The sequence below is a fragment of the Oncorhynchus gorbuscha genome, linkage group LG04 (assembly GCF_021184085.1).
Source record: "Oncorhynchus gorbuscha isolate QuinsamMale2020 ecotype Even-year linkage group LG04, OgorEven_v1.0, whole genome shotgun sequence".
In the NCBI taxonomy this organism is placed as follows: domain Eukaryota; kingdom Metazoa; phylum Chordata; class Actinopteri; order Salmoniformes; family Salmonidae; genus Oncorhynchus; species Oncorhynchus gorbuscha.
This window is the reverse complement of record NC_060176.1, coordinates 73,237,994-73,259,144: the sequence shown is the minus strand read 5'-3', so window position 1 is coordinate 73,259,144 and position 21,151 is coordinate 73,237,994. Positions and strand designations below refer to the sequence as shown.

Below are 21,151 nucleotides of genomic sequence, written 5' to 3'. Positions count from 1 at the left end.
CGAAAGTACACTTTCATGTGCATTTTACCAGTTAGATTTTGGTCTCATGATTCTTCAAGTAGCCCCTATGGATGGGCCAAGTAGCCCCTATGAATGGGCCAAGTACCGCCAGGTGTCCTAGTACCCCTGTTTGGGAACCACTGAAGTAGGACACTCTGTCATAGTTTGGTTCTGGCACCATGGGTTACGAGGCATGATAGAGAATCTGGGGGGCAATAAAAATGATTTCACACTAAAAATAGACGGCTGTTTGATAAGGTCCTGAGGACATCATATATGTCATCCTCTGCAGAAACAATAAAAATGATTTCCCAGCACTGAACGCCAACCCTGTAACCACGCGGAATTGAACCTGTAACCACGCGGAATTGACCCTGTAACCACGCGGAATTGACCCTGTAACCACGCGGAATTGACCCTGTAACCACGCGGAATTGACCCTGTAACCACGCGGAATTGACCCTGTAACCACGCGGAATTGACCCTGTAACCACGCAGAATTGACCCTGTAACCACACAGAATTGACCCTGTAACCACACAGAATTGACCCTGTAACCACACAGAATTGACCCTGTAACCACACAGAATTAACCCTGTAACCGCGTGGAATTAATGCCTTAAAAATGCCTCGTTGGGGTATTTGTGTACCTCCATTAACGATAGCAACGCAGTGGCAAAGCAGTTCAACCACGATCCTGTCCAAGGCACAGACTTCTCCCTCTGGTCTGAGTGTGTTTCCCAGTCTACAGCCAGAGTGCTGAAGTCACCAGGGCCTGAACGAAATCTGCAGTGGTCTAATGGTGGAAGAACCAGAGGATTTGTCCCAATACATAGAGCACTGAACAGAACCAGCAAATGTAATAGACTATCCACAAACAACTCACAAGACACACACTGGTTGAATCAACTTTGTTCTCACGTCATTTCAAATCAAATCTTATTGGTCACATACACATGGTAAGCAGATGTTATTGTGAGTGTAGTGAAGTGCTTATGCTTCTAGATCTGACAGTGCAGCAGTATCTAACAGGTAATATCTAACAATTCCACAACAAAACCTAATACACACAATCTAGTAAATGAATGGAATGAGAATATATAAGTATAAAATATATGGATGAGCAGAGACAGAGCGGTTAAGATGCAATAGATAGTGAAGGATACAGTATACATTATACACATATGAGATAAGTAATGTGAGATATGTAAACATTCTTAAAGTGGCATTATTAAAGTGAATAGTGTTCCATTTATGAAAGTGGCCAATGATTTCAAGTCTGGCTGTTTTTCAGTCTCTCTGTCCCAGCTTTGATGCACCTGTACTGACCTCGCCTTCTGGATGGAAGCGGGGTGAACAGGCAGTGGCCCGGGAGGTTGTTGTCCTTGATGATTTTTATGGCCTTCCTGTGACATCAGGTGGTGTAGGTGTCCTGGAGGGCAGGTAGTTTGCCCACGGTGATGCGTTGTGCAGACCGCCCCACCCTCTGGAGAACTCTGCGGTTGTGGGCGGTGTAGTCGCTGTAACAAGCAGTGATATAGCCCGACAGGATGCTCTCAATTGTGCACCTGTAAAAGTTAGTGAGGGTTTTTGGTGACAAGCCACATTTTTTCAGCCTCCTGAGGTGCTGTTGTGCTTTCTTCACTACACTGTCTGTGTGGGTGGACCATTTCAGTTTGTCCGTGATGTGTACGTCCAGGAACTTTCCACCTTCTCCTCTACTGTCCCATCGATGTGGATAGGGGGGTGCTCCCTCTGCTGTTTCCTGAAGTCCACAATCATCTCCTTTGATTTACTGACATTGAGTGAGAGGTTATTTTCCTGACACCACACTCCCAGGGCCCTCACCTCCTCCCTGTAGGCCATCTGGTCGTTGTAACCCATGGAAAGTTTCACCACGGTGTCGTCTGCAAACTTGATGATTGAGTTGGAGGCGTGCATGGTCACGCAGTCATGGGTGAACAGGGAGTACAGGAGAGGGCTGAAAACACACCCTTGTGGGGCCCCAGTGTTGAGGATCAGCGGAGTGGAGATGTTATTTCCTACCCTCACCACCTGGGGGCGGCCCGTCAACGAAATTACGTTGAACCAACATGGAATAGACGTTTAATTGACGTCTGTGTCCAGTGGGAATGGACGGCTTTAGGCATACGTGCGACTGTGTGTTTGTCGGGAGAGTATCAAATCAAATCAACAACATAGTGTGTGACTGCTGCCAGCTGTTCTCACACAAAGGCACTGAGTGTCCCAGTGCAGCTGGGCCCCTGCTCAGAGGGGAGCGGTGTGTGTGGATGTGGACAGAAAAAGATGTGATTATATATATATGTGTGTGTGTGTGTGTGTGTGTGTGTGTGTGTGTGTGTGTGTGTGTGTGTGTGTGTGTGTGTGTGTGTGTGTGTGTGTGTGTGTGTGTGTGTGTGTGTGTGTGTGTGTGTGTGTGTGTGTGTGTGTGTTCTGGAGCAGAGATACAGCCTAGGGGTTCTACATAGCAAACTTTCCATGGGTCCAGCTCTATGAAAGAGTACACTACTAGCTGGGGGTCGGTGGGATTCATGGGTCCAGCTCTATGAAAGAGTACACTACTAGCTGGGAGGGGGGGGGGTCATGGGTCCAGCTCTATGAAAGAGTACACTACTAGCTGGGGGTCGGTGGAATTCATGGGTCCAAATCTATGAAAGAGTACACTACTAGCTGGGGTTCGGTGGGGGTCATGGGTGCAGCTCTATGAAAGAGTACACTACTAGCTGGGGGTCGGTGGGGGTCATGGGGTGCAGCTCTATGAAAGAGTACACTACTAGCTGGGAGTCATGGGTGCAGCTCTATGAAAGAGTACACTACTAGCTGGGGGACGGTGGGGGTCATGGGTGCAGCTCTATGAAAGAGTACACTACTAGCTGGGGGTCGGTGGGGGTCATGGGTGCAGCTCTATGAAAGAGTATACTACTAGCTGGGGGTCAGTGGGATTCATGGGTCCAGCTCTATGAAAGAGTACACTACTAGCTGGGGGTCGGTGGGGGTCATGGGTGCAGCTCTATGAAAGAGTACACTACTAGCTGGGGGTCGGTGGGGGTCATGGGAGCATGCGTGTGAGAGTAGGAATGTTTTAGCGTGATGTTTCAAATGCCTTTATCGCGGTCGGTATCGCAAGAATTAAGGTGAGTATTTTTTTTTTCAGTTTCATGAGCATTCTGTTTTTTTGGTCTCGTCTCCTTCACTTCTTCTGTGCACCTTCCCTCTCACACAGACACCAAGCTCCTTCCCCTGCCACTCACAACAACAAAGAGGCTAAAGATCACTTCTTCCTCTGTGACGCCAAGCAGTTTGAAATCTGAGGTTTGGTCCGAAAAAAAAAAAGAAAAAAAAATCGGCCATATGGAAACCGACACACATTATTTTACTGTAATAGAGGAGAACTTAACATTTGTAACGATACCCTTTTTATGTCTCAACTCCCACCTATGTTGAACAGATCTTTCGCTTGACTTTAAAAATAAATATAATGTGGCAACTCACGAGACCTGTGTTAATTTTCTATCATGCCTGAAACCAGAAGTTGGTGATTATTAACCAATGTGCATTGTCCATAATTCTGGTGAAATTTGGAACCAAAATGTCATTTTTATAGACAGACTTGAAAGACAGATCAGTGATTACTACAAATAAGCAGGTTAAACCATTTTGATGAAATAATGCCATTATTAGTTGGTCTGATGGTTGTGGAAGGTTTATATTTAGCCGAAATGTCCTTTTACAAGCGCTCAATTCATTAGATTACTGCTGACTGTTTGAAATGCAGTGTATTGACCTTAATTATACAACAAAGCTTATTTAGAGAAACATGTTTTTTTAAACTATATATATATATATTGTGAATTGCCCACGAATAAAAAACAACAATAATAATACAACAATCTGATTTTAGGCTATATCACCCAGCCCTATGTGAATGTGTTTGCATGTGTGTGAGGGTTTAGTTTGAAGAGACCAAGCCTGTCTATGGTGAAAGGAAAGTGCCTAAGAGCTTCACAACAACAAGCTCATCTGTTAAGAGTAGAGACTGGCAGCCAAGCCAAGCCAAGCCCTGCTTACAGACTCACTAAGACCTTCTGGCAGACTCACCCTCATGAACTGAGATTAGCTTGGTTTGTTATCAATTACACAGGGCTAGTACCACTTGTACCTCATCAAGTGTCCTCAAGGCTCAGGTTTTAAAGGTGTGACTAAAATAAGTAGGCTAATCTGAGAAGAAGAAGAAGAAGAAGAAGATACTGAATTTACCAAATTAATTCATTGGCGTGCACATTCAGAGAGTTAAAACCTCCAGAATCTTTTTTTCAATTTTAGTCTAAAATGATATTCCCAAATCTGAGCTCAAGACCTGAAGCAAGGACATGCATATTCTTGACACCATTTGAAAGGAAACACTGAAGTCTGTGGAAATGTGAAATGAATGTAGGAGAATATAACAGATTCGATCTGGTAAAAGATAATAACAAAGTAAAAAACATGCATTTTTTGTCTTTTTTTTTTGTACCATCATGCAAGAAATGCAAGAGAAAGGCCATAATGTATTATTCCAGACGGATCCAATTAACCATCGTTTCTCTGTTCAAAATTCTGTATCAAGAATTCCCAAATGTACCTAATTGGTTAATTAATTTTTCAAGTTCATAACTCTGCACTCTCCTCAAACAATAGCATGGTATTATTTCACTATAATTAATAGCTACTGATATTGTACAGTGCCAATATCAGATATGTCTATGTCCTGGAAAATGTTCTTGTTTACAACCTCATGCTAATCACAGCCTACGCTAGCTCAACCGTCCCGAAGGGGACCCACCAATCCTGTAGAGGTTTTAACCCACTGTGCCCCGGTAGGCCATCATTGTAAATAAGAATTTGTTCTTAACTGACTTGCCTAGTTAAATAAAGGTTATATTTAAATATGATATTTGGGCCATAATCTCCCAGCCCTAACTCCACTACATTCCATCGTCTGCCAATCTAACAGGAATGAGAAAAACTCTAATGAGAATGATTGGCAGAACTGACTGTCAGGGAGCTGCAAGAGGAAAATAATTACACACACAAAACCATTAAGCACAGCAGGGCGCCTATACACACACAAGCATAATAGACAGTAGAAAAGGCCCAGTGTTAAATTGTAGGTTGGAACAAAGCCACAAACTACTACACATGTTCAGAGCGCTGGCTCGTTAACTGATTAGCTGGCTTTTCCTGTAAGCTAACGGAAGAGAAAAGAGAGGAACTGTTAAGATAGGCCTAGGTAAGACCCTGATCAAAGTCTCCTATGATCTCTCTCAACAAGACCACTTGGATTCTTCTCTTCATCCTGGAATTCAATTGAAGAAAGATGGAGCGAGAAACAGACAGATACAATGCAGAGAGAGGAATCTGCTGTAGAAGAGAGGAGGAATGAGGGGGAAAGGACATGGTGTGCCAGAAAGAGATAGACCCCACTTGTGGTGCCTGTACACACACACATACACCCCACACACAGTCACACCCACACTGCTGGTGGCTGCGTGGCACTCTCTAATCCAGGGCTTTTCTGTGTCTGAAGCTGGATGAGGAAATCAGGGCTAATCAGATGAGCCGTTCTAGCTGGCCCTTAAACCCCCCCCCTAACCCTCCCACTCTAACCTTCCCCTAATATAGACTTCCAGCAGACATTGCAGGGGGACCTTGGACCCTGGGTGACTACACACATAGACCACACATCCAAAACATGCATTCACAAATACACCAAGCGAAAATAAACACACCCTGACTTAACGTCACTGCTGCTGCCTTATTTAGAACACACACACACAAGACATAGAAGTAGATAGCAAGTAGAAGATGCTTGTGGTGATGCTGTGAGCAGGACCATTGTCTCTGCCACCTTGTCATATCATATATCGTGAGATTTTCAGTGAAAACCTCCTTCCCTCAGTAAGGGCATTGAAGATGAAACATGGCTGGGTCTTTCAGCATGGCAATGATCCCAAACACACCGCACGGGCAACAAAGGAGTGGCTTCGTAAGAAGCATTTCAAGGTCCTGGAGTGGCCTAGCTAGTCTCCAGATCTCAACCCCATAGAAAATATTTGGAGGGAGTTGAAAGTCCGTGTTGCCCAGCAACAGCCCCAAAACATCATTGCTCTAGAGGAGATCTGCATGGAGGAATGGGCCAAAATACCAGCAACAGTGTGTGAAAACCTTGTGAAGACTTACAGAAAACGTTTGACCTCTGTCGTTGCCAATAAAGGGTATATAAAGTGTTGAGATAAACTTTTGTTGTTGACCAAATATTTATTTTCCACCATAATTTGCAAATAAATTCATTAAAAACCTACAATGTGATTTTCTGGATATTTTTTTTGTACCTAGTGTACCTATGGTGAAAATTACAGGCCTCTCATCTTTTTAAGTGGGAGAACTTGCACAATTGTTGGCTGACTAAATACTTTTTTGCCCCACTGTAGGTGTGGACTGTGGTAAAACACACACACCTTTCAATCAGACATAGAGTGGTGTAACACGGATCATCGTGAACTGTTCTCCCACTAAACAGGTAGGCCATACGAGGGCCTGACAGACAGCCTATATAAATGACTGACTGGTTCCTGTCTGCTGCGAGAGATGCCTGCCACACTGAATTACCTGTCTGGCTGCTGGAGTCTATCTACATACACATAAATCTATCCCCTGCAGAGGCATCCATCACTTTGACTGTCTAATATACTGCTCTCCATCTCTCCTCCATCCCTCTTCCACATCTCCTCTCTCAACAGGCTCGTAGGAGGCACCCTGCAGCTCATCAGGAAAAACCAACCAGAATGATTCGCAGCTTCTAAAAACAAGTCGGGACAGAGAGAACTAAATTGTATTTTTTTTCACCTTTATTTAACCAGGTAGGCTAGTTGAGAACAAGTTCTCATTTACAACTGCGACCTGGCCAAGATAAAGCATATAAGTGTGAACAGACAACAACACAGAGTTACACATGGAATAAACAAGTCAACAACACAGTAGAAAAAAGAAAAAAAGAGTCTATATACATTGTGTGCAAAAGGCATGAGGAGGTAGGCGAATAATTACAATTTTGCAGATTAACACTGGAGTGATAAATGATCTGATGGTCATGTACAGGTAGAGATACTGGTGTGCAAAAGAGCAGAAAAGTAAATAAATAAAAACAGTATGGGATGAGGTAGGTAAATTGGGTGGGCTTTTTACCGATGGACTATGTACAGCTGCAGCGATCGGTTAGCTGCTCAGATAGCAGATGTTTAAAGTTGGTGAGGGAGATAAGTCTCCAACTTCAGCGTAAAGGAGTAAAGGACCCATTTTATGTCTGAATGTGAGGTAAAAAGGGTACACTATTGACTGAGCATGTGGAATGTGTGTGGCTCGGTTCTCACAGATGATAAATGACATACATACTGTAGTGGCCGCTCTAACAACGAAAAGCAATGTCTTCAAAACAGGAAAGGCCCTCGGGAGGAGGCAAGATAAGGTGGGACCACTCGAGCCAATGAGAGGCCAGATAAGGCATGTGAAGAAAAGGCACAAGGGGTTTACACTACTTACCACACCCAAAGTTTAATCATTTGTATCTTAAAAATTAATGTAACAAATATTTAGCCTTTTTTTGCTTAATTTAAGGTTAGACATAAGGTAAGCAGTGTGGTTAAAATCACATTTTGTGAAGAGAAATGGCAAAAATAGGCGAGGTTTATGACTGGCAACTTGTGATGACCAGACAACTCCTATATTTGTTTTTTCTTCACAAAGTTGCCAGGATGTCATGTGTCCTAATTACATCAGTACGCTCATAAGAACCTAATCATTAATCAAATAAGCCACACGTAGCAAATAAGCCATACAAAAACTCCAGGCTTGGTGAGCAAAAAAAATAAAATATGTCACCTGCTGGAGAAGATAGGGATCACTGGGCCCAAAATCTCTCACTTCACCTCCTCCTCTCTGGTTCTCACTTCGACAATAACTTCAAGGACACACACACACACGCACACGCACACGCACACGCACACACACAGAGAGAAATGGCCCCTATTAGCTCGTGCCGACTAGAGAATTGGGAGTCCTACAACATCATACCCGTGTCACGGTCCTTAACACCCAGGACAGGAGTCCTACAACATCATACCTGTGTCACAGTCCTTAACCCCCAGGACAGGAGTCCTACAACATCATACCCATGTCACGGTCCTTAACCCCCAGGACAGGAGTCCTACAACATCATACCCATGTCACGGTCCTTAACCCCCAGGACAGGAGTCCTACAACATCATACCTGTGTCACGGTCCTTAACCCCCAGGACAGGAGCCATGATATTGCGCTGGCCTGGGTGGCCAGAGGCAGAGTCACAATGACAGATATGTGAAAGACAGAGGAAACATGTCCTGACCTTTACAGCTGAAGCCGAGCAGAGAGCGAGAGAGCAAGAGAGAGAGACAGGATGTTACTGCATTCTGCTCCTCTGCGGTGACTATATTGATTGTGGAAAGCAGAGGAATCACATGTACACAGACTGTAGGCCTATCATTACACTAACGCAAAAAGAGATCTCTACTGAAACTAGCATGATGACCTTTTTACATTTAATGATAAGAGTATGTCTGTCTCTGTGACTAGTAATGACAGGGAATGGAGATGTAGAGAGATTCCTAGAATTAAAATATATAAAAGAGAGACTGGCTGTAGCAGCCTCTGTGTCACAACGCAAGTGACTTTTTCCATATTAGACTACAACGCATCCGTAGAGGCAACAAACACACACACACACACACACACACACACACACACACACACACACACACACACACACACACACACACACACACACACACACACACACACACACACACACACACACACACACACACACACACACACACACACACACACACACACACACACACACACACACACACAAATCCTAGACAGTCCTCATAAGAGCGGTCACACACCCTCAAGCACAAACATTTCTGTCTGCTGCAGCAGTGCTTCAGTGATGCTGGCATGTGCCTGGAGCCCAGCACATAGAACAACACAAGTTGACATTGAGATTGTATATGGTAAGACAGGTCTAAATACAGGTGATCTTGTCCGTTATCAAAGTCAGTGTGGTACAAGAGAAATGGACAGAGATTCAGCCCACTGCTATAATACTCTGACGGAAGCACAAGGCATCTACAGCAGCTCTCCACAGTCTGGAAATGTATTGATGACTGAAACATCATTAAAAAGCACAGTAGCTGCAATGTCCCACTTCTCAGAAGTTGAAAGACAATGTCTCCTAATGTCCCACAGAATATCCCAAACCACACCCCATCTACCCTGTGACCCAACCAGATGAGAGCTATGCCACAGCCAAAGAATGTGTGTGTCTTTGACTAATGTCCATTTGTAGAGAATAATCTAGCATGCCTTCAATGTCACCACAGAGAAGAACTGTTTGTTCATGGTCATGATGGCATACAGTATGTCATACACTCTCCTTGTCCCCACAGGGTTTCGCCATAAAAATGGCACGACTTTTAACAATGTACTTTCCCTGCTGTACAATGAGCTACTACAAGTGGACTTGTCATATGTATTTATGTCATGACAGACTGTTGTGATGATTTTATGGCAGAAGAACGCACAATTCCTATGTAGCCTAGATCAAATAGTCTATACATTAAAGCATGTCAACATTTCCACTAGAAACACCTATGAAAAAATTAATTACCTATTTACTTACCCGCTGATTCTTTGAGTTATTCATGCTGGCCATGATTGAAAGATGTACACTCTTCAAGTCTCCAAACCGGCAAAACGCTTACGCAACAGGCTACACGCAACGTTCCAAACCTCCCTCACACCCAGAAAACAGATTCCTCAAGACATAAATCAATCAATTGACAGAATATCCAAGTATCTTCAGAAAGGTTGTATGTAGCCCACTGCAGTGTGTTGTGTGATCACTGTAGTCCGTTCACCAAAACCGGATATCCCTGGCTCGCGCAGGACCAGTGGTGAATGTGGCATTCATCTGCCCAAGCTCATCTCTGCGCTGTCATCAGTAAACGAGCCCCTCCGACTCGCTCTCCAGCACCGGGCGGGTGGCTGAGGAGGCGGGTGTGCACACCCGAGAAAGCAGGCAGGAGCGTGGGCAAGGTTTTAGTATAAGGTTGCGCGTCTGTCAAATCCGTTGCTGACTGTGGCTATAGCTGCCCACTATGGAAAATGATATCCAAAATAAATAGAATGCATGTGCGTCCGATTCCACAGTGGTTTTGAAATAGTGACAGATCCCGTATGACTCAAATCGCCTGTGTTAAAGCAAAGGTACGTTGTTTTCTTACAGTGCATGAGTCCACAGCTAGGCTACTGTGCCACAACAGTACTGTAACCCAAATCCCTGCTAAATCTCTTCCTCCTCCCCCTCTTTTCTCTATCCTCGCCGAATTTCCATTGCTCAAGCAAATAACGTTTCACGATTACATCATCGCCAGTTTACCGTATGGAGACTGTGTGACAGTCGGTGCTTGTGAGGGTCTGAAACGGTCATTGCCTGGACTGTTTAAATAAAGGATAATCTGAGGTGTTTGGAAAATATGAAGATGACTATCATCGATCCAAATTTCAAGCCGGGACTGTGACAACATTTCGCCTCAATACTGTGCGCAATAAGCAAATATAAAATACCAAATGTTAGCAAATGTTTTACATGCAGGGCTGGCTCTAGCCTTTTGGGGGCCCTAACCGAGATTTGGTTGGGGAGCCCTCCACCTTGCATACACATTGTACATCTCTTGATGGTGGAGAGAAATTTACGTTTGAAAGTAAATTTCTTGCAATTATATAAAATATACACTATGTTCAAAAGTTTGGGGAACTCTGCCTAGAAGGCCAGCATCCCGAAGTCGCCTCTTCACTGTTGACATTGAAACTGGTGTTTTGCGGGTACTATTTAATAAAGCTGCTAGTTGAAGTCTTGTGAGGCATCTGTTTCTCAAACCAGACACTAATGTACTTGTCCTCTTGCTCAGTTGTGCACTGGGGCCTCCCACTCCCCTGTGAAGGGAGTAGTACACAAGATCTTCAGTTTCTTGGCAATTTCTCGCATGGAATAGCCTTCATTTCTCAGAACAAGAATAGACTGCAAAGTTTCAAAATAAAGTTTTTGTTTCTGGCCAGTTTGAGCCTGGAATCGAACCCGCAAATGCTGACGCTCCAGATACTAAACTAGTCTAAAGAAGGCCTGTTGTATTGCTTATTTAATCAGGACAACAGTTTTCAGCTGTGCTAACATAATTGCAAAATTATTTTCTATGATCAATTAGCCTTTTAAAATGATCAACTTGGATTAGCTAACACATCGTGCCATTGGAACACAGGAGTGATGGTTGCTGATAATGGGCCTCTGCACACCTATGTAGATATTCCATTTTAAAAAATCAGCCGTTTCCAGCTACAATAGTCATGCACAACATTAACAATGTCTACACTCTATTTCTGATCAATTTTATGTTATTTTAATGGACAGAAAATGTGATTTTCTTTCAAAAACAAGGACATTTTTAAGTGACCCCAAACTTTTGAATGGTAGTGTATATATGACCGTTTCATAAATGGTAAAATTGCGTGTGATATGATTTTGGAACCCGCTCCTTCCGTCGCCCCAAGATGAATGGTTTTGACCACGATCCACTGCTTTGATTGGTGCAGCTAGAAATCATAAGTGTATATCTTATAATGAAAAGAAAGAAAATTCCACAAAGTTGTTTATTATCTATTTTGTGCTCACGCCCCATGTGCTCAGGGTGTTGTTACATATCATTAGCGGCGTGCATCATGAGCAAAGTTATTGTAGCCTATCATTTCCCTTCCCCTAGCTGTGAGAACCATGGCATGAGCACTGGCTGACTTGGCATTGCTGTCACGCAGCTAAATGGCCTGCCAGCAGCCTACCAAAGGTTGCACCGTGTCCATTACAATGTATAAAAGAGCATCTCTAGTCCAGACAGTTAAGTTATCCATATTCCCGGAGCTTCATCTTATTCTTTGTAAGGCATATTCGCGGTCGCAATTTATGGAACATTCCAAAACTTGAGATAACAATAAATGCCCAAGTCAAAAGTTACTGTTTTCCCCTATTAATCCATGGCAAAGTTTTTCCTAAATGCGTATTACAAATCCAGCTCCAGAACCACCCCTAGCCTAGCCACCTGGCTAATCTTTTGAATATGGTATAACAACAACAGATAACTTTAGGCTAGCATGCTAGAAAGCTACACTGAAAGGTGTCAGTACCCTACTTGTTATTTCTCCACCTCGTTCCAACCCCCCAATTGGTGAATATGCATTAGCAGCCTGCGTCATTCTTCGCAGGTGGAACCGAAACAAGAATTTCCGCTATAGGACAGGAATTACTTCAAAATAGGGGCAGCATTGCCCTCTGGTGGGGACCTTTAAAGCTCAATTCTACACATTTTGGCAATACTTATGCCATGTTAATATGACATCTAAGTGAAAATAACTACCTAAATCAAAAAAGGGTGGGCCCCCTGGAGGTCAAGGCCCCTGGGCACGTGCCCTGCATGCCCGGTCGGTATTCAGCCATGATTACTACAAGTTTGATCGCTGGCTGAACTAACTACCAATCTAAAAATTGACATGACTAATTATCAGCTAATTGAGTGAATGACAAGAGAAAAACTGCTGATGCACAACCAAATTTTTGGAATTGCACCTGGTGTATTTTACACAAGAGTGTGCAAAGCTGTCATCAAGGTAAAGGGTGGCTACGTTAAAGAATCTAAAATATATTTCGATTTTTTTCACACTTTTTTGGTTATTAAATTAATCCATATATGTTATTTCATAGTTTTGATGTCTTCACTATTATTCTACAATGTAGAAAATCATAAAAAATAATGAAAAAAACCTCTTGAATGAGTAGGTGTCCAAACTTTTGACTGATATATTACAATATTTGTCAAATAAATCAGTATATTTATCCCAAGCCTATTGTATAAGTAAAACATTAGCCGTTCCTTGTTCCCTCGCCGTGGCTCAATTGCAAAGCCTTGTGGGTGCGCTGGGAAGTTGGTGTGCACTGATGCGTATCGTGCTGTCAGCTGGTGATGGATGAAAGCGTTTTGCAGCCTGGGTGATGGGAAGGAGAGTGGAGGAAACGGATGGCCTACAGAATTAACTGTGAGAACAAACGGGCTTCAAATACACCGACTGCATGCTCTGCCAAATACAAGTTCTTAGCGTTCAACTAGCAATGTTTCTGAAAGCATAAATCAGATTGTTAATACTTTATAGGCACTATAGGTATAATGTGTGATAACTTATGAGCATACATTAAATGGCTTATACAGTAAATGTCTATATTATGAGATGCATGGCATGCTAATGACATGTCTTGGAATTCATTTTTAGTGGTTAGAGCGTTGGGCCAGTAACCGAAAGGTTGCTGGATCAAATCCCCGAGCTGACAAGGTAAAAATCCATTTTTCTGTCCCTGAGCAAGGCAGTTAAAGCACTGTTCCCTGGGCGCCTAAGACGTGGATGTCAATGCAGCCCCCCGCACCTCTCTGATTCAGAGGGGTTGAGTTAAATGCGTTAGACACATTTCAGTTGAAGGCATTCAGGTGTATAACTGACTAGTTATCCCCCTTTGCCATTGTAGCCTCCCTACAGCGCCTTCAGAATGTATTCACAACCCTTTACCTTTTCCACATTTTGTTGTGTTACAGTCTGAGTATAAAATGGATTACATTGAGATTTTGTGTAACTGATTTACACACAATACCTCATATTGTCAAAGTGGATTTTGTTTTTGTAGATTTATTTTTTTAAATTAATAAAAAACTTTTAAAGCTGAAATGCCTTGATCCGATAATTATTCAACCCCTTTGTTATGGCAAGCCTAAATAAGTTCAAGTGTAACAAATTGCATAATAAATTGCATGGATTCATTCCGTGTTCAATAATGGTGAACATGTACCACACACACACAATTAACTGTAAGGTATCTCAATTGAGTAGTGAATTTCAAACACCTTTCAATCACAAAGACTAGGAATGTTTTTCAATGCCTTGCAAAGAAGGGCACTGATTGGTAAATATGTACAAATAAATATCCCTTTGAACACGGTGAAGTCATTAATTAGGCTTTGGATGGTGTATCAATACACCCAGTCTCTACAAAGATACAACCATCCTTAACTTTTTGTCTTGAATACAACGCCTTATGTTTGGGGCAAAAACAACACAACACATCACTGAGTAGCACTTTATATTTTAAGCATGGTGGTGGCTGTATCATGTTATGGGTATGATTGCCATTGGCAAGTACTAGGGAATTGCTTCCCAAGACGACATTGAATGTTCCCGAGTGGGTAGTTACAGTTTTGACATAGAATCGTCTTGAAAATCTACGGCAAGACTTGAACATGGCTGTCTAGCGATGATCAACAATCAACTTGAAAGACCTTGAATTTTTTAAAAGAATAATGGGAAAATATTATTACAATCCAGGTGTGCAAATAGCCTAGTAATTTTTATATTTTTTATATTTTCATAATTAATAGGCTGACACATTACCTTTAGCTACAGAATATCTCACCACCATGCGTTTCCATCTCCACGCCTCTCTCCTTCATTCTCTCTGTGCAGAGAGAGGGACTGTCAGTTTAATTAAAAATGTTTCATTGTGAAAACATGTTACTGTCGATGTTCCCGAAGAGATTTCACTTGTTTTCCTAAATTAAGCACTGGGTTGGAGAGAAACAGGTTTGAAGAGCCCATGGCATAAAGCGTTTGGGTAGAATATTACCGGTTATTACCGACATGAGTGAAAAACGAACGAACCCTAGGGAAAGTGGCCTCCATTCGCTATTCGGGTGCATACAGATGACATGTCTTTTCCCACCACCACTGTTCTTGTCCAATAACGGGACATTCAAAATGAATTTCACATATTAGTAAAGACAAGATTCAATTGAGAATAGTCTGATGGCTGAAAATATGCTCACTTGATGAGAAAACAGTGTGTGCAGCCTGAGGCAAGGAACAGAGTGCAAGCTTGTTCTGCTTCTTTCTCAAATCATCAATAGCCTATAGTCACATCATTTAGCCCATATACTCTGTTTTGATTTCTAAGACATTCTAAGGGTTCTATTATTCACAACTAAAGTTGCCAAATAACTCAAAATTTAACATATAGGACCTGTTTCAAATGATCACTCTCACACTCAACATAGTCACTTCATATGTGCACTCTTGCTGCAGAATGGGAAACATATCCTTACTATTTTATGCAGCTAAGTTTAATTATATTGTTCTTACAAAAAAATCAAATAATAGTATGCGATTTATAAGCATATCTTGACCCCTATATGAACAAGTCCACAGACTATGGCACGGCGCATATCCAGATTACAGTAGGCCAACGCATATCCAGATTACAGTAGGCCAACGCATATCCAGATTACAGTAGGCCAACGCATATCCAGATTACAGTAGGCCAACGCATATCCAGATTACAGTAGGCCAACGCATATCCAGATTACAGTAGGCCAACGCATATCCAGATTACAGTAGGCCAACGCATATCCAGATTACAGTAGGCCAACGCATATCCAGATTACAGTAGGCCAACGCATATCCAGATTACAGTAGGCCAACGCATATCCAGATTACAGTAGGCCAACGCATATCCAGATTACAGTAGGCCAACGCATATCCAGATTACAGTAGGCCAACTCATATCCAGATTACAGTAGGCCAACTCATATCCAGATTACAGTAGGCCAACGCATATCCAGATTACAGTAGGCCAACGCATATCCAGATTACAGTAGGCCAACGCATATCCAGATTACAGTAGATTACAGTAGGCCAACGCATATCCAGATTACAGTAGGCCAACGCATATCCAGATTACAGTAGGCCAACGCATATCCAGATTACAGTAGGCCAACGCATATCCAGATTACAGTAGGCCAACGCATATCCAGATTACAGTAGGCCAACGCATATCCAGATTACAGTAGGCCAACGCATATCCAGATTACAGTAGGCCAACGCATATCCAGATTACAGTAGGCCAACGCATATTCTGTTCTCCTGAAATACATTATCTTTATATCATGTTTCTTTAGACCTGACTAAAATAAATCACGGATGTATTGTGATGGTGTATATTCAATTGATTTATTATACTTTAAATGTTTCAAAGGCTCGCATCAGCGGCTTGTATGTGTGGAGGCCTGGAGAAGCGATATGTGTTCATGTTAATTAATGGCCAATTACCGTGAGACCGGCAGTCTTATGCATGACAATAACCTGCTGATAAAATTTCACGACCGCCACATCCCTAGATGTGGTCGGGTAAAGAAGTGGAATGGAAAACAGATGAAGATCTGGTAAGATATAAGAAATGAGGTTTGGAGGGAGGAGGAGTGGGCCTGTCTGGCATGACTACACTCAAATACAGTACAGTCACGCACTACCCATCTCTACATCTATAACAGAGATCTTCACCTCCGGCTAAAGACTGTGGAGGAGGCAGTCTCGCGACGGTTTGTCATGGTAACCACTTCACTGTGAGTACTGTTATGACTAACATTTATTTAACAATCGAATGAAAACGGCATGTAGTTGTCAATGGTTTTAGCGGAGCTGGGGGTCTCCTTGCCCAGCATCAGCCACACTGAACGCTGTTGTTACGTTTTATCGATAATGACCTATAGGATTAGACAGGAGGCAGTGGCAGGGCACTGGGCCACAGTCTACACTGCCACGTACACTACATTACAACAACAAGCAGACACCATACATGGTCACACGCACACACAAACACCAGCAACAACAAGGCCGACACACACAAGAGAAATTGACGTAGAAAACAAATAACTGCACACAGACGGCGTGAATGATAAAACGAAGAGGCTAACCCAAGGATCCGGAATGAGTTTGAGAAAACCCAACTGTAATCCCCAAATGACTATGATAATGTCAATCCTGAATACATGCTCAGATGTTTGATGTCCCAAATTGCACCCTATTCCCTTCGTGGTGCACTCCTTTTGATCAGGGCCCTATGGAGCCCTAGTGCACTATAAAGGGAACAGGATGCCACCTGGGACAAAAACTAATGCCTTGCATTTCATTGATGTGTCTGACCTCTCCAGCTGCGTCCCACTGACACGACCGCTTCCTTTCTATTTACTGTCTCACTGAAATAAACACTTTGCCCAACAAACAACCATCTCTTTTCCGATGTGAGCCGTCAGTCCCTGGAGATCTCTTCTGTCCTCTTCTGTCCTTCCTTCCTCGTCATACACATCACGGTCTGTCCGTCCATCGATACACCATTCGGTCTCAAATGCTGTGCTACTTTCTCTCCTATTTTTGATAGATTTTGTTTTTGATAGATATTCATTGTTTTTGTATTAGGGCTTGAGACATGATGACGTGGCCTATTTCCTTCCTAGAGGCAGGGGAGCGTTTCGGTCAGGAAATGGCCTGAGTGTACTAACTGTCGGGTAAATTGGACCATCAATCAGAACAGCACATGACAGGCTGTGTTGGGTTTCTTTAACAAAATTGGAGGTTTTGGTTTTCAACTGTTCACCTGGACTGCAAGAAGTGAAAATGACATTTTCCAGAATGACAGACATGTTGTCATGGATCCCTCCGGTACTGCTGCTCATTCTGTTTACCAGTTCCGGAGGTCGACTTCACCGGCCTTCTAGTCTGCAGTGAACTGTGTCATTACACACACCTGGTTCCAATACCTCACAGATTCTGTTTGTATAAATGTGCCCTTAGTTTCCCCATTGGGCTGTGGATTATTGTTCCCATGTCTGTTGCTGGTGTGAGTACCTATGTGTTGTCTCAGCCTGTGCTGTGTGTTTTGTGTATTACAGGTCTTGTCCCATGTCGTTCTACGAGGTTTACCCTCGCTCTTTGTTTGGGAACATTCCCGTGTTTTGTATACGTGTTTGTTTAGGGTGTATTAAAAACCCAGGTGATGTATTCCTGCGTCTGTCTCCAAATCCTTTACACCAGCGTGACACATGTCTTGACATTATTCAACTATTGTAACACATGAAGACTACTGTATAGTTCAGGGGTGTCAAACTCATTCCATGGAGGGCCCAGTGTCTGTTGATTTTTCTTTTTCCTTGCAATTAAGACCTAGACAACCAGGTGAGGGGGGGTTCCTTACTAATTAGTGACCTTAATTCATTCATCAAGTGCAAGGGAGGAGAGAGAACCTGCAGACGCTCGGCACCTCCGTGGAATGATTTTGTCACGTGGTTTAAATGGATTCTCTAGATTCTCACAGCAACAGGCATTACAAGACAGCCGTGGTCAACAACAATGGGGTCAAGGGGCTTAAGTTCCACCTAAGTGTCCCTGACACAAACATTATCTACAAACATGACCAGTGTTCTGACACACTGACCAATGACACCTTGTCTGGGGGGGGGGGGGGGTGGCTGAGCAGGGGTTAACAATGGGTCTCTGGGACAGACAAGTGGCCAGCCGGTGAGGAGTGAGCTGTGTGCTTCCAAGGGCCAATGAAAAGGCCTACACCACTACAGTAAACTAGCTTAGCCTTTACATCTCCCAGTCAAGATTAGACACCCCCCCTGCTGGAGGAAGAGTGTGGCATTCTACTTCTTCACTGGGAAAGGCTATTGTGCAGAGAGAGAGAAAGAAAGAGAGAGGAGAGAGAGACAGAGAGGGCAAGAGCAAGGGGAGAGAGAGAGAGCAAATATGTGCAGGAGAAAAGAGCTCCACAACATAACAGGCAGACAGCCTTATGGGAAGCCATCCCAGATTCAAAGTCAGCCAACTTAAAAAAGGGCACTGTTTCAACACCCCAGACCCCCACTCCGTCTGTGACCCTGTACTAGTGACACCTAATCGAGAGCTTGTGGGTAGGGGGGTTGCATAACATCACCCTGTCTGAGGGTTTGTTCCGCTGACGACATCTTCCGGAGGCAGAGGGGAGAACAGGCTGTCCGGGCAGCCCATTCCAGCCAGCCCAGTCAAACCCAGTCAAGCCCAGCCAGCCCACCTCAGTCTAGACCAGAGAGACTGACCCAGTCCCAGCTCCCACAGTCCTCTCTGGGGATTTACACCTAAAGTAAAAGTATCCACACAGCCATCTACAGTTGAATTATGAAGTTTACGTACACTTAGGTTGGAGTCATTAAAAGTTGTTTTTCAACCACTCCACAAATTTCTTGTTAACCTACTATAGTTTTGGAAAGTCGGTTAGGACATCTACTTTGTGCACGACACAAGTCATTTTTCCAACAATTGTTTACAGACAAATTATTTCACTGTATCACAATTCCAGTGGGTCAGAAGTTTACATACACGAAGTTGACTGTGCCATTAAGCAGATTGGAAAAATCCAGAAATGATGTCATAGCTTTAGAAGCTTCTGATAGGCTGACATAATTTGAGTCAATTGGAGGTGTATCTGTGGATGTATTTCAAGGCCTACCTTCAAACTCAGTTCCTCTTTGCTTGATATCATGGGAAAATCCAAAGAAATAAGCCAAGACCTCAAAAAAAATCATAGACCTCCACAAGTCTGGTTCATCCTTGGGAGCAATTTCCAAATGCCTGAAGATACCATGTTCATCTGTACAAACAATAGTACGCAAATATAAACACCATGGGACCACGCAGCCGCCATACCGCTCAGGAAGGAGACGCGGTCTGTCTCCTAGAGATGAACGTACTTTGGTGCGAAAAGTGCAAATCAATCCCATAACAATAGCAAAGGACCTAGTGAAGATGCTCGAGGAAACAGGTACAAAAGTATCTATATCCACAGTAAAACAAGTCCTATATCGACATAACCTGAAAGGCCGCTCAGCAAGGAAGAAACCACTGCTTCAAACTCGCCATAAAAAAGCCAGACTATGGTTTGCAACTGCACATGGGGACAAAGATCATACTTTTTGGAGAAATGTCTTCTGATCTGATGAAAGCAAATTAGAACTGGTTTGGCCATAATGACCATCGCTATGTTTGGAGGAAAAAGGGGGAGGCTTGCAAGCCGAAGAACACCATCCCAACCGTGAAGCACGGGGGTGACAGCATCATGTTGTGGGGGTGCTTTGCTGCAGGGGGGACTGGTGCACTTCACAAAATAGATGGCTGCATGAGGAAGGAAAATTATGTGGATATATTGAAGCAACATCTCAAGACATCAGTCAGGAAATTAAAGCGGCAGGGTAGCCTAGTGGTTAGAGCATTGGACTAGTAACCGAAAGGTTGCAAGTTCAAACCCCCGAGATGACAAGGTACAAAATCTGTCAGTCTACCCCTGAACTGGCAGTTAACCCACTGTTCCTAGGCTGTCATTGAAAATAAGAATTTGTTCTTAACTGACTTGCCAGGTTAAATAAAGGTAAAATATATATATATATAAAAAGCTTGGTTGCAAATGGGTCTTCCAAATGGACAATGACCCCAAGCATACTTTCAAAGTTGTGGTAAAATGGCTTAAGTACAACAAAGTCAAGGTATTGGAGTGGCTATTGTAACGGATGTGAAATGGCTAGCTTAGTTAGCAGTGCGTGCTAAATAGCGTTTCAATCGGTGACATCACTTGCTCTGAGACCTTGAAGTAGTAGTTCCCTTGCTCTGCAAGGGCCGTGGCTTTTGTGGAGCGATGGGTAACGATGCTTCGAGGATGACTGTTGTTGATGTGTGCAGAGGGCCCCTGGTTCGCGCGAGGGGACGGTCTAAAGTTATACTGTTACACCATCACAAAGCGATGACCTCAATCCTATAGAAAATGTTGTGGGCAGAACTGATAAAGCGTGTGCGAGCAAGGAGGCCTACAAACCTGACTCAGTTACACCAGCTCTGTTAGGAGGAATGGGCCTAAATTTGCCCAACTTATTGTGTGAAGCTTGTGGAAGGCTCACCGAAACGTTTGACCCAAGTTAAACAATTTAAAGGCAATGCTACCAAATACTAATTAAGTGTATGTCATCTTCTGACCCACTGGGAATGTGATGAAAGAAATAAAAGCTGAAATAAATCCCTCTCTCTACTATTATTCTGGCATTTCACATTC

The 21,151-nt window shown here is 43.2% G+C and overlaps 1 protein-coding gene across 9 annotated transcripts in view; it reads right to left on the bottom strand.

Moving 5' to 3' along the window:
* The window catches only part of rtkna (rhotekin a), a 105,133-nt gene that overhangs the window by 21,294 nt on the left and 62,688 nt on the right, over positions 1 to 21,151 (bottom strand). Inside the window, exon 1 of one of the 9 annotated variants that reach the window (XM_046348024.1) lies at positions 9,779 to 10,465. The exons of the other annotated variants lie outside the window; for them this stretch is intronic. Within the exon in view, the coding sequence (XP_046203980.1) occupies positions 9,779 to 9,811 (33 nt within the window). The 5' untranslated portion in view covers positions 9,812 to 10,465. Of the gene's footprint in view, positions 1 to 9,778; positions 10,466 to 21,151 lie in introns of those variants that run through there. 9 annotated transcript variants of the gene reach the window in all.